This window comes from Bombyx mandarina, chromosome 03 (genome assembly GCF_030267445.1).
Source record: "Bombyx mandarina strain Sakado chromosome 03, ASM3026744v2".
NCBI classification, from domain to species: Eukaryota; Metazoa; Arthropoda; class Insecta; order Lepidoptera; family Bombycidae; genus Bombyx; species Bombyx mandarina.
In genome coordinates this window covers 7,191,010-7,205,072 of record NC_143210.1, presented here as the reverse complement: position 1 = coordinate 7,205,072, position 14,063 = coordinate 7,191,010, and the positions used below count along the sequence as shown (strand labels likewise).

General features: G+C 36.1%; 1 protein-coding gene across 1 annotated transcript; it reads left to right on the top strand.

The window, feature by feature from the left end:
- The first annotated feature begins 1,110 nt into the window (after positions 1 to 1,110).
- LOC114252121 (serendipity locus protein alpha) lies at positions 1,111 to 8,657 on the top strand. Its single transcript, XM_089739886.1, has 9 exons — positions 1,111 to 1,323; positions 1,402 to 1,593; positions 2,635 to 2,883; positions 3,350 to 3,469; positions 4,021 to 4,414; positions 4,699 to 4,880; positions 5,526 to 5,718; positions 6,984 to 7,655; positions 7,946 to 8,657. Exons 1-9 carry the CDS (start codon positions 1,210 to 1,212, stop codon positions 8,263 to 8,265), a joined length of 2,436 nt encoding a protein of 811 aa, XP_089596012.1. The 5' UTR covers positions 1,111 to 1,209; the 3' UTR covers positions 8,266 to 8,657.
- Positions 8,658 to 14,063: the final 5,406 nt, after the last annotated feature.

The window sequence follows — 14,063 nt, the reverse complement described above, 5'->3', positions numbered from 1 at the left end:
TGTCTGTGGACTTTTTGGCGGGAACGCGAGGAGTGAAGTTGTGTGATTTGTTTTATTTTGTCTATTTAGTGTTTCTTCAGGTTTAAATATGTAACAATGGTGGTTTACTAACTGTTTAACGTCTGTGAAAGTGCACAAATGTGGGAAAATGAAACAAAGCCGCTAAAAGTAACTTCTCGGGGTTCTCCAAAAAGTCCACTGAGAAAGTCTCAGTAAGAGCCCGCGCCCACAGAGCGGTCAGAGTTCTGCGTTCTGGTGACCGTCGACCGCCCAAGGGTTCCAACGCACACAAGCGGCGTGCAAATTCTCGCGTTCTAGTTTCGTTTGGGTCTTTGCACATGCAACATGTCACTAGAAAGTTCGTCATCCGATGAAGAATTATTGCTCTTGTGGAGCTCAGCAGCTTCTAAGAAAAGGAAGTATTGGGTGCACCCAATTAACACAACGCGAGAAGAACAAGGCGAATTCAGTAATATTTTTCAGGATTTACTTAAAGATGAAAAACGATTCTATATATATTTTCGAATGTCGATTAATAGTTTTCATGAATTGTATAACATCATAAAACCTGATATCGAAAAACAAAATACTAACTGGAGGATATAATAATATATATCATCAAAAGAAAGGCTGGCTATATTTTTAAGGTATGTATTTATTGATTAAGGACAAGAAAATACATAGTAAGAGTATTTAGAAATAATAACAAAATGTACGAAAGGTTCATTTGTGTTCCGGCGTCTCTGTCTTAGCGGGAAAAGAACTCTTGGAAAGCGACGTTCCGCTTTGACCGCCGCGGTCAGACCGCCCGCTGTGTGCGTTGTTGTTAGAGACTCAGTATATTCTAATGAATGCCGAACGTGGAACTCGGAACTCTGAACTCCTGACCGCTCTCTGTGTGCACGGGCTCTAAATAACCACCATTTTATCGAGATTATATTTCATCCCATATCATCTCATCTCATTTCATTTAGTTATATCATTCTAGTTGATTAACGTCTCAAATTAATCATCTTCATTTCATTTTATAGTATAATTTTTCATAAAAATAAGAATATAAATTAAAATAAGACATGACTTAAAGATCTTAGTTACCATGTCATAATATCCAATAAAAAAATATGCACTGTCTATGATCTAAACGGTCAAAAAATCAAATTTGATAAAATTTGAAAGATTTATTTCTCAATTAAATTAAGTGTTTAATCTATGGATTTATTGTTTAAAAATTATAGAAAGGAATTTAGAAACAATGAACATAAAATGCATAAAATAAAATTTGAGCTTCCTGATAACTCTGGAGAATCTACAAAGTATTTAATTGTACGTAAATTGACTTTTATTTACCTATTTTCTTAATAAAATTGATCGAATGATTGCTGATCATTTACAATTTTTCAGACGCTTTTGATTAAGGAAATACATCCTAGTATTGGAGAAATTCGGAAGAAATTACAAGTCAAACACATAGAGGAGCAGGAATTAATTAAAATTCGGGAAGTAATAGCACTGTGTTGTAATCAAATAAAAAAATGTGTGGTAAACCTTCTTGGAATATTCAAGTTAGAGTACAATCAAGGAATATTTCTTCAGGTATAAAAGAATATCGTAACTATGTTAGCAAACTTATTCACAGGTATAACTTAATCATAATTTTGTAATTCTTGATTTTTTTTTATATTATTCTTGTAGGCAAACCAGCATGCGTCCCACCTGATGGTGAGTGGTTTCCGTCCCCATGGGTTCCAGCAATGCCAGGGGCAGAGCCAAGCTGCTGCCTACCAAAATTTTCATTGTAATCAATCTCCTGAAATTACCCTCATTTATATTGTTGAAAACGAATGCAAATTGATTCTGTTTCAGTAACTAATATGTAAATGGTCGAAACCACATAGGAATAAACTTTCAACTTTTTAGCAAATAACTAAAAAATAGTAAAATTATTTTTTAGGAAAAATTTTTACAACCCAACCCATAATTTAAATTGAAATCAGACTGCCTTTTAAATAGTTAACTTTGCTCACTCGCTTTACTGATTTGAAATTTTTACCAGATACCATAAACATCACAACATGAGTGCTGCTGACCACCTATAGATGTGAGTTTGAAGTTTCAATTGTATTGCTTGACGGCTGTCCTGTCCTTCAAACAGGAATGCATTCTTAAATTAATATTCTTATTATTATTAATGTTAATTTTAATTCAGAGTAAGTAATTATGGTCTAAAGTATAGACTGGATTATCTTGCACCAAGGAACTAAGACAATTTAGTTGTAAATTTATGAAGTAAAAATATTTTGTCATTATTATACGTACTAGTAGTTTAATAAGCTGATGTGTGTATATAATCCCTCAGGTCGTTTCAAGCAGTTCAATGTTGTTGCTAATACAATATCTCGTAACCTATTCTGTGCTGTATAATTCCATATTGACGTTTCATGAGTGCTTTGTGGTGCAGCAAAATAAAACTAAAACAAATACTAAATAATGAATACAAAAAGCTGTCATCATACGGTTTGGTAAAGTGCTATGAAATACTGCCTAATGTAAATGAAAGCCTAGTAGATTAATTCTACAATCTTTTAAATTTAAAGAGTTATTGTAGATCGAAATATAAATAACGTTTTTTTACAGGAAAGCCGCCAATGTCACGTAGAGAGATTGGAATGGTGCATAGACAGATTAAATACAATAGACCAACATCTTGAAAAAAGAAACAGTAATTTGTCTAATGACAATACAGATGATTCAATTAATGTGACCACAATGTATTTTGTGAACTGGATTGATCACACATTTGAGGTTTTGTCAAAATTATCCGAAGCTGTCTACAAAAATAATTATAAAGAAAATTATGAGATTTGTGAGCTCTGGAAATCTCAAGTGAGTGATACTTGACTAGACTAGAATAAACTAAAATTATATTCCATTTTCATATTAATCTATGGTCCTCCATGTTGAAGGGATAACATAGTGTAATAAAAATCAAACCTGCAAAATTATAATTTCCATCATTACTGGTGGTAGGATGTCTTGTACAGGTAGGTACCGCCACCCTGCCTATTTCTGTCGTAATGCCTTTGGATTTGAAGGTTGGGGCAGCCGTTTTACTGTTAAAAGTGAGACCTTAGAACTCATGTCTCAAGGTGGATGGTGGCATTTCTAGACGTTGTCCATGTCTATGGACTCCGGTAATCACTTTTTTTTTTTTTTTCCTACCTAAGCTGGTAGCCTAGAGCGGCTATTCCAGCGTAACCGTGGCTAGAACGGTAATCACTTAACACCATGCCGTGAGCTTGTCCACTCATTCAAGAAAAAAAATATAAAAAGAATTGTAATCATTTTCCAGTTGCTGCAGATACTGAGCGATCTTCATATTGCAATTGATGAGTTACTACTATCTGCTATGACGCTTTGCAAATATTGTCTACCAAGTGATCAGCATATAGTCAAAGCTAGATGCCAAGTTGTAAGATATTCCTAATAATTATTAGTAGTTGAATAGTATTGCTGTGTACATTTATGCTCTGAACATTTCTTCATTTAAATCTCATTAATCAATGTTCAGGTTCTGTTAAAGATAAAATAAAATTCATATAAAACATAACATTTATTAGAGCTACAAGTAGATTTTTGTCTCTTTTGAATATTTTGGTTCATTTGATCACATTTAACAAGCTGATAAAGCATTTATTTTATTAACCTTTACAAGTAAGGTGCAACAGGTAAGGTGAACAGGTAAGTGCTAATGTGACAAGCCTCATGATAGAAAACATCATTAGCAGTGGTGTAGTGTCTAGAGACTGCACTAACTGAGAACATTTTGAGGGCTGTGAGGTTCACTTATCATCTTTGATAAAAAACAAAAAGTTAAGAATGTAAGCTGTTTTTAACTCTGCCACCGCCATTAATTCTGCAGATGACATGATAATATTATTAGAATCTAGAGGAGGCCAAGCTCACATACTAATGTCTCCTGAACAATAATTTTAATTAAGCATAATATTTTTAACTTTTCAGGTATTACGGGAAACAAAAGCACTTATGACTGAGTTAATTAGTGGAGATGTGTCTTCAACAATTAAATTATCACCAGCAACTTTGAGATTACCTATAATGCCTTCTAATATCAATGTCCTTATTGATGTATTAAAGGATGTTCTGTATGTTCTTGAAACTAACACCAATACTGCTTTACTTGCATTATTAATACACTGTTTCAGTTACATTATGTCTCCTATTGATATATTTAAAGAACATTTTAGTAGCAGCTCAAGAGGGGTCTGTGACTGTTTGGTGAAAACTGAAATTGATGATACTGAAGATTGTGTCTTTGTGAAAGAATTTGATTTGTATAATGAGAGGTTGTTGCAAATTGGTTCATTTGCAATATCATGTTCTTCAGATCAAAGCCGTAAGTATTGAAATTTTTGAGATAGAGTAGTTCAAACATTTGTATAGAATATAAGGTGTCCCCAATAAATATCTGAATCTGAAGCCAATTTGATACATATTCATGTATAATTAATTAATCGATAATTGAAATAAATGATTTACTAGCCTCAGTATGTATTGAACACACACAACACAACTTTGATTAATGATAATTACTAATTCAGATTAAAATATGTATTTCACATATCTGAAATATAAACAATATATTGTTAATATTTAAAACAGCTGCTTGTCCCCTTTAAGGTATACTATCTGTACGAAGCGGTATAGCAAGTCTCGAAGCATTGGATCCTCACCTAGTACCGGCGCTAATGATGTCACCTGAAAGTTATCATTCGATGTTGCTGATGAATTCATGGCTACAAGAAGTTCGGGAAATACGAGACAGCGTGTTTTTGATTGTGGAACCCACTGCTTTTTCGGAGGTGTGTTAAATGATGAGCAGAATATGTTTTTATCCTACCTATCTTATGGACCGACCGCCTTATGGAAGCCTACCGGCGCTTTTCGGTTGGCAATAATCTGATCTACCACAGTCTACTACTGTTTAATCTTTTGGGGAATATCTGTTGTCTATCTGTCAGTTTTCTCTTAATACTTTACTTAAACTAACCTAAATCGTTGAACGAGTCCGTGGCCCACACGTTCTTAAACAGTTGCCGTAGCCCATAGACTGGAATTCGTTGTTGTGCACACAAATCATGTGAGGTCTCAGTTTTAATTGTAAATTTTATTGGCTAACTCACCCTTCAAATCAATATACGATACCGTTTCGCGGCATTAATAGACAGGTTGGTGGTACTAATCGTGCCGCCTAACCACAGTTGACTGTACCACCAGTAATCACGCAAATTAAAATTTAGCGGGTTTGATTTTTTTCATTCTTTTATTGTGGAAGTCAGTCGTCAAGCAGTCGTAAGTACGTGTTTCTTTAGAAAATTTGGTGACTGTCTCTGGGATTTCAACAACGAATCATATATTTTGTAAATCTATAACAAATTCTACGTTTCAGAACTATAATTATTCAATGAAAGCCATGTTTCGTAACTATACATTCATTGCATTTTCAGAAATCAAAACAAATGATGCACGAAAAATTACTGGAATTAGTAAAATCAAATTGTTACAACAATAGTGATGTGTGTGTTGTGATTAACATTGGAAGTATTGTTTATGATTTTTTTGAAGCTTACAATAAGAATGAGCCAACTGCTCTGAATGATTATGACAAAATAAAGCCATTACTAATTGATTTGAAGAAAGGTTAGTAAATTTATATACATACAGGGTCCCACAATGCGTAGGTATATTAAGCCGAAACGTGGTTATAGTAACAACGTTGTTACGTTAAAAAAAAAAAAAAAATCCAAGTCGTAATTAGTAGTTTTGTACAGAAACTAATTTATTAATTGTTGAATTGTTCATTTTTTTTTTCCTACCTAAGCTGATGTTCTAGAGAGACCATGTCAGCGTCGCCGGGCTAGTAGGTGAGCTCACGGAGCTCAAACCTGACGATGTTGCTAACACGAACCCTAGCAAGAGACGTGCTTTGCAGAATCTACCACCGGATCGGAAACGCGACCCACTGAGAAAATCCGGCGAGAAACTCAGTGGACTGTCTCTGTGGGTTTAATTACTCGCTGAGCCCTTCATCGCAAACGACGGGTTCGACGAGAACAATCCGGTGCTTGGGGTACCTAAAAGCACTGCATTGCGGCGCCCTCGTCGCGGTCATAAGAGAGGACATGTTGCTACCGACATGGCTACGATGCTCTGCAGTGGTCTGTCCTGGAAGGCCATGTTCGACTTCTGCAAGTCTTGCATGAGGCGGCGGAACGAGAGAGGGACAGCTCTTCACTGATCATTCACCGTCGAGCCGGGGGCCGGAGGGGATGGTACGAGCGTACGTCCCGGCCCCTGAAGGATGCGGCTTATTGCCAGTGAAGGTCACGGGGCGATCTGAGGAAGTCGAGTACGCATGGCATGCTACCAGCACTAGCGCGCCGCTAAGGAGTCACATAAGAGCGACCGGCTGGAGGTGTATCGCGTCCCGACCTGACAGACTGCTTCCGACCCAGCGGGGTATCTCGGGGCACTAACGGCACCCCTTGGGCGACCTGACTTACGCAGTATTGAGACGGCAGACGTTCAAAAAAAAAAACCTCATTGTCAGAATAATTATTCAAAAACTATTCACTTCGATAACTCTTAAAGATAATCTACAGTTTTCGGCTTGATATACTCGTCATGAGACACCCTGTGTATACAATATGTATTTAATCATTTTACTTATTTATCAAGACAGTTCAATCAGATGGTAAGTGGTTAGCGCCTAGCGTGAATGCTGAAATCGAGAACCTTAACTTTCGCAAACGGATACTATTTGAGCTCATGGTCAGCACCGGAACTTTCTTACATTAACACGCGTGAATGCGAGTTGGCCCTCTGTTATAAATCCCTTGGTTGAGGGATACATCCACTGCATAATGCTATTCAAGACGTCATAGTAATTTAATTTATCATTTCAGCGGTAAAAGAATGCAAGACAGTATCAAATTTACTTGCCTCCGAAAATGATTTTATGTACGATATAAAAACCCATACTAATAAAAAGGCGTCGAATGAGCAGTTATTGAAGCGACTCAAACTATTATACACCGTAATAAACAAAATAAATATGATTTTACATCCGAAGCAAAACGAGGAACAGTTGTTCGAAGATGATGACGTTCGTGTGTGTAAAAATGAAACACATACAGTTTATAAAAATAAAAATTCGGACGTCGATAGTCCAAAAAAGACCGATGACATTATGTCTAAGAGTGTATTTGCCAGGACCAGTAATGTAAGATCGTCGACACGAAACTTCCCCCTAATTAAATTAACAAAGCATCTGAAACTAAGACAATGTGAAGAATTGAGTTTTTCCATAGAATTGGACAATTTGTTGAATGGTTCTAAGCCCAACGCTGGTCGCGACGAAACTTTCAACTTGAATAAGAATCTGCAAAGAGTACGAGAAAGATCAGTTTTGTACAATTTTTCGCCTATTAAAAATAGGTCGTCATTGAGAAAAGCTGTCTTGAATAGACATTGCAAATCTCAAGAGAAGATTTTAGAAAGAAAACTTGATGATGTCCGTTCCATAACAGACAAATACATTGATGTTACCGAAGAAAACTTTACCTTACAATTGACTGGTGAGTTACATTAAATGTAAATTTTGGTTTAATGGTAAGAATTTGTTTATTGCTAATATCCTGAATTAACAAAACGATTTAAGTTGATATTTTAGTACATAAGAGACAGTGTTTTCAATGATAGTACAGCTCCAGTGATTATGGTGATGGTACGTCAGTGTGTACGTCTGTGTGATGATTGAAGTTTCAATAAACTTTTACTTTTAAAGTTACAATAAACTTTTTTTAAATCATATTTTAATTATAGACTGCCATAACTTTTCACTCTATTCAACGTCAATATATTTCAGATGTCCTTAACGAAATGAACGATATGACAAGTATTGTATCTAATACGAAGGCCTGGTTTCCATCAAATGAATCGAGAACAAATAAGGCGAGCTGTTCCAATAAAAGCCATCAGAATACAATATCTAAATATTCCACAAGTTTTCATTCAAACATTTCCACAAGTTCCAGAGCTTTTCAATCCTGTGATGAAACTGCAGTGTCTTGTTCATCGAATATGTCACAACCATCTAACGTCACGACATTAGAACGCATTAATGATTTGGATTTTATCGATATTAAGTTAAATAATCTTAAAACTGAGTTTGAAACATCAGTATAAAACTAAAATCAATACAATTAAGTTACATTACCGATAGAAATAGAGAAAATACGCTCCATTATATGTATGTTTTGGAAAATTTTCAGTATCTTCTGGAAATTGAAAGCATTGAGTGGTAAACCTAGAGAACATCTTAAATCAAGAACAATTAAAGTGAGACTCTAAATTCCTTAATTACACAATTCTTGATACAAGATTTTATGATTTAATTTTGAAGAAATGCGTCTGTTTGGGAAAACATGTAAACGGTGTTGTATGTAGCAGACAACAAAGGGGTTTGACTAAAATAAAACATTAAAATATAAACAATTTTGTAATGGAAAGTTCCGTTCAATAGTATATAATTTTGTATGGATCTGATATATTATAATAATAAATCTTTTTTTTGTAGATTTCTTGTTTCATCACACAATATTTTCTGCTGATTTCTGTTTTTGTTATAAATATAAAATATTATATATTATAAAAAAAATATTTATATTAAATATAAAATCATGTTAATAAAAATAGAAGTGGCAAAATCTAGAAATTTACTAATACGTAGAGCGTATTGTAGTAACCTTCCCTTGTCTTCATAAAAATAAACAAAACAACGATGGAAAGACGACGTCATAGGATTATTATATATTTGGGTATTAATGATAAGATACCACAACAGTCTGTTCGTATTACTAATAATATTCAGGCATCTGCTCGTAGTAGAAACATCCTAATCAAATTTCTTTCTTAATTCGCAAATTCGGTCTTATTAGGGGTGATAGAATGATACGGATATGTTCGCATGGGCGAGTCCTGTATATCATAGTATTGTCGCGAAGGGGAAGGAAGGATCAACTTACAATTCAATCATGTCCGATCCGGTGGTAGATTCTGCGAAGCACTGCTTTTGCTAGGGTTAGTGTCAGTAACGTCAGGTTTGAGGCCCGTGAGCTTTATATACTTACATTGTAAGAGGTCCGCCAGTATTTGCCTTCTAAAAAAACTAAAATCTTACATTATTAATAGCATATAGGATAGCAGAACAATCTTGAACTCTGGAGGAAATGTAGTACTTTTAAAATTTACTCAACGCTCGATAGATAGCGGTATACCGATTTATTTGATAGGAGCATTGCACACTAATATTGTAGACTATTTCATTTGCATTTTTTTTTAATTACCATTGTAGGCAGACGAGCATACGGCCCACCTGATGGTGAGTGGTTACTGTCGCCCATGGACTTCAGCAATGCCATTGGCAGAGCCAAGCCGCTATCTACCGCTTAATACTCTCCACAAGCCTCGTTTGAAGACGGACATGTCATAGCGCTCGGGAAACACCGTGGATGAGCTCCCCTCATTCCATAGCCGGATGGTACGTGGCAAAAAAGACCTCTGGAAACGCACTGTGGATGACCGCAGTTGCTCCAGGTAGTATGGATGAACTCTACTCCGGCGGCGGGCGGTGCGATGGTAAAAACGAGATGCCGGTTAGTTTTAGAATGGAGATAACGATAAATCTCGGTGACCGTTACAAATTTTTTGCATGCACATCCAGTCCGGCTTAGGCAGCAGAGGTGGGATATCAAGTGATCATCTCCAAAGGAGGATTGTTTTAGGGACTCCAAATTATCATAGCGCTTAGAGCAAGCCGTACTCTCTAAAACTGACCATAAATCATAATCCAGCGGATTAAGATCGGGTCTAGACGACGGCCAGTCTTCAGCTCTGATGAAGTCCGAAACGTTCGTTTCGAACCAAGACTGCGTAGACCGAGCTTTCTGACCTGGCGCTGAGTCTTGCTGGAAGGACCATTCGTGATTATTGAACATAGTGTTGTTAAGGGGCTTCACTACCTTCTCAAGAATGGTATCTTGATACACTTGTGCCGATGTTTTGATACCTTTTTCACAAAAGTATGGCTCAGTCACTCCTTCATAGCTAATACCCCACCAAACCATCACTGAAGTCGGATAGTGCCCACGTTGCACTCTGTCGACTAATTGGGAAGCTTCCTTAGAGCTTTGAGCATAAATATGGTCATTTTGTTTGTTAAAATGTTACTCAATTGTAAAAAAAATCTCATTCGTAAACAAAAATTTTCTATGACCTCCCTTTGCGTACCGCTTCAGTAGTTGTTTCGATTTTATCACCTTATTCTCTTTTAAATTATCAGTTAAGAAATGACCAGTACGTCTCTTATAGGCTGTAAGTCCTAAGTCATCTTTTAAAATACGCGACATAGTTCTAGGTGCTATCTTCATCTCCCGAGATAAAATGTTTTGCTTTCGGACAGGATTTCTTCGAATTCTTTCCTTTACTGCTTTGACCACCTTTTTCGTACAAACACTACCTGGACGGCCAGATCTTTTTCTGTTACAAACATAGGAGGTCTCATTGCATCTATTAATAGCCCGGTACACAAACATTTTACTAATACCAAGCGTATGGACAGTTTTAAAAATTGCATTTGGCTCCATACCTACTTTGTGTAATGCAATCACAGCGATTCGGTTCTCTTTATCACCCCACTCCATTTTAATATCGCAAAATATTGTACAATGTATTGGCGCCAAAATGAGAAAACTCAATGAGCAATCATATAAAAATGACAGTTTCCAAATTCAAATGTAATATTTTGTTTATTTTTAATTGTAATAGTATTTAAGACTAAGTATTCATGGGGATGGAAAGACGTCCAGAAGTCCGACATCCAGAGGTTGCACGTCGGAAATTACCAATACAATAGGAGAATGCTTTCACTGGGAACTCCTGGGAATATCCTCATGACACATTGAGTGGGTCTACAATGTGGCTGGCGCTAATTATAGACCTATACGCGCACTTGAGATCCTTATCCTTAAAAAAAAAACAGATTTTTTATAACTTTATTTTGTTGGTGTCATACATAATCATACATATAATTCAGTGTGAAACTTGGGTGTCCATATTTTCAGCTAAGTTCTTATAATTGGGGATATATTTAGAGTTACAGGTCCTTAAACAATAATCTAAATGTGAGTCATCAAGCTTTGTTCGGTATTGAAAGAAAATAATTATTTCAAATATATCTGTAGATAATTCTACAGATATATTCGAAATAATTCTTACTCGTGGCCTAAAGGATGAGGTCTGGTACATTTGTGTTGAGCGATGCATCGGTGTTCGAATCCCGCAGGCGGGTGCCAATTTCTCTAATGAAATACCTACTCGTACGTGCTTTTGACAAATGTTCACATTTGACTTCCACGATGAAGGAATAACGTCGTGTAATAAAAATCAAACTCGCAAAATTATAATTTACGTAATTACTTCCTTATTGAAAAACCGCCAAAAACCACTAAAAATAATAAAAACGCTATATAATGAAAAAATACCACTAAAGGCCTCGAAAAATCACCAGTTCTGGTGGGAAAACCTCCAAGGTGGCAACATTGTGCAAAAATAGGCAGGGTGGTGGTACCTACCCGCGCGGACTCACAAGAGGTCCTACCACCAGTAATTATGTTATGTAGCAAAACCATTAATGTGGTTTTATTTTACTGCCTATAGAATACTAGGAGCCAGTTTTACAGTTTCCAGATGAGTTCCCGTAGTCTATAGCTAAGAATCGTTCATTAAAAACTGTCATTTAACCAATAGTAGATATCTCTTATTACGGAACTGCTGAAACTGACCCTCAACATAATCGACTTAGGGTTTCCTTGGTCTTTATTTTTTTTTTTTTGGTTGGCGGCTTGCTTTTGCGTCTCTCACGCGCCCCGCTGCCTCCTTCTGCGAGATGGTGCACTCGCAGAAGTCGAAGCGGGTCTTTAGTCTGATTCAAGTTCAAAAATTTAGCGGAAGTTGAGGTTTTCTTATTAGCAAAATTTCCGAAATCTGGCGACATTTTTCTCTTGACCTAGGGCCCTTAGCAAATCTGAGGTGGCAACACTGTTTTTGTCGTGAAGCAGTAATGCGTTTCGGTTTGAAGGATGGGGCGGCCGTTGTAACTATACAAGAGACCTTAAAACTCAAGGTGGGTGGTGGCATTTTCATTGTAGATGTCTATGGGCTCCGGTAACCACTAAACACTAGGTGGGCTGTGAGAAAGTCCACACATATATGAGTCGTCTATTATCAAAGGTGGCAATCTGTGCATTTGGACAAAAAAATGTTATTGATATGTCAATACAGATTGATTTGAATATAATCGTTTCTTTCAAAGAATACGGTTCAAAACCTGCATTAAATAAAGGTTAATACTTAACCTGTTATTTATCTAAGATGTCGTTCAGAAGAGTTTTGTGACTGCCAATGGAATACAAAGTCAATAATTCGTTTTTCTGATTTACCAATAATTGTCCAAAAGTCACATTGCCGGCTTTGATAATAGTCGACTCATATGCAATAAAAAAATACAATACACAAAGGAAAGGAAAGAATAGTTAAAATTAATATTTTCAAACATTAATTGTTTTCAGAAGATACACTTTTAAGTAGCACTTTCAGCATGTTAGCAGCGTGTTAGCATATCATTGTCTTTGTCCACGAAAACAGTGTTTTTTTTTGCTTAGATGGGTGGACGAGCTCACAGCCCACTTGATGTTAAGTGCTTACTAGAGCCCATAGACATCTTCAACCTAAAAGCGCCAACCACCTTGAGATATAAGTTCCAAGGTCTCTGTATAGTTACAACGGCTACCCCACCCTTCAAACCGAAACGCATTACTGCTTCACGACAGAAATAGGCAGGGTGGTGGTACCTACCCGTGCGGACTCACAAGAGTTCCTACCACCAGTGTGCTTAGTGCGAGATTTTTAACGTTCCCGATAGCGTAAAAGTTATCTCAAAATTGTATGCAGTTGGAACAGCGCTCCTAGCGATAAACGTAGGCAATCGTTCTAGCTCCATACAAATTTGAGTAAACTTTTACCTACGCTATCGAGAACATTAAAAAACTCGCACTAAGCACACAGTAAGCTAATCGAAACGTAGTAAATAATATAATGACAATAAGAAACGCGAGATTAAACCGTAAAAGAAGTTTTAATTAAGTCTACGGCTCGCGAAAACCGATGTCAAATTTATTTCGTATTTTTCTCTAATTTATTCTAACGTAATATAAAGTGGTACATGCAACCAAAGAAAATACTTGTTATTTTATTATTCGAACTGTTTACGTGCACCGGGATTGCGGGGCGGCATTTATTCTTGGAAAAGCTTATAAAACTCGTCCTTGTTACAAACGTGGAGTTTCAAGGTAGAACTCGGTGCGGAGGTTGGAGGTCGTTATAGTCCGTAGATACACGTGGAGAGCTCGCTTAAAGAGAAAATCAATTATTGTGCATCTATATTTAATTGTTAAAGTACTTTTGTTGTTTTTCTTTTTTTTTTTTTCATTAGCATTGATGGATTTTGTGCTTGTTATATAGTCTATTTGTTGCCTGCTAGGTGCCTAAACTAGATATCTATATATTAATACGTGAAGCAAAAACTTTGTAGTCCTTTTTACGAAAATTGCGCGGACGGAGGAGTATGAAATTTTCCACAATATAGAGAATATCGAGAAGGAGTGCACAGTGCTAATTTTTTTTTAAATATGCATAAAGAGTACATTAAATCAATAAAATAAACATTAGACAGACTACCATGTATTTGACATACACGCACACTCATATATACTCTTTTGTTTATTGTTTAAAGTCTGTGATCAAATTGAGAATAGATTAATATTGTTTGTCTTTAATATTATTTGTCTATAGTGTAGTTTTGGCGAAATCTGTGATTATAGAAGTATAATAATAATCTTTGACAATAGGACCATATTATTGTTCAA

Excerpts from the sequence above, each read along its gene's own strand:
- LOC114252121 (XM_089739886.1), top strand. The coding sequence starts at position 1,210 with ATGGATTTATTGTTTAAAAATTATAGAAAGGAATTTAGAAACAATGAA. Across the intron at positions 1,324-1,401 it reads AATCTACAAAGTATTTAATT|ACGCTTTTGATTAAGGAAAT; the intron begins GTACGTAAATTG and ends ACAATTTTTCAG. Across the intron at positions 2,884-3,349 it reads GTGAGCTCTGGAAATCTCAA|TTGCTGCAGATACTGAGCGA; the intron begins GTGAGTGATACT and ends ATCATTTTCCAG.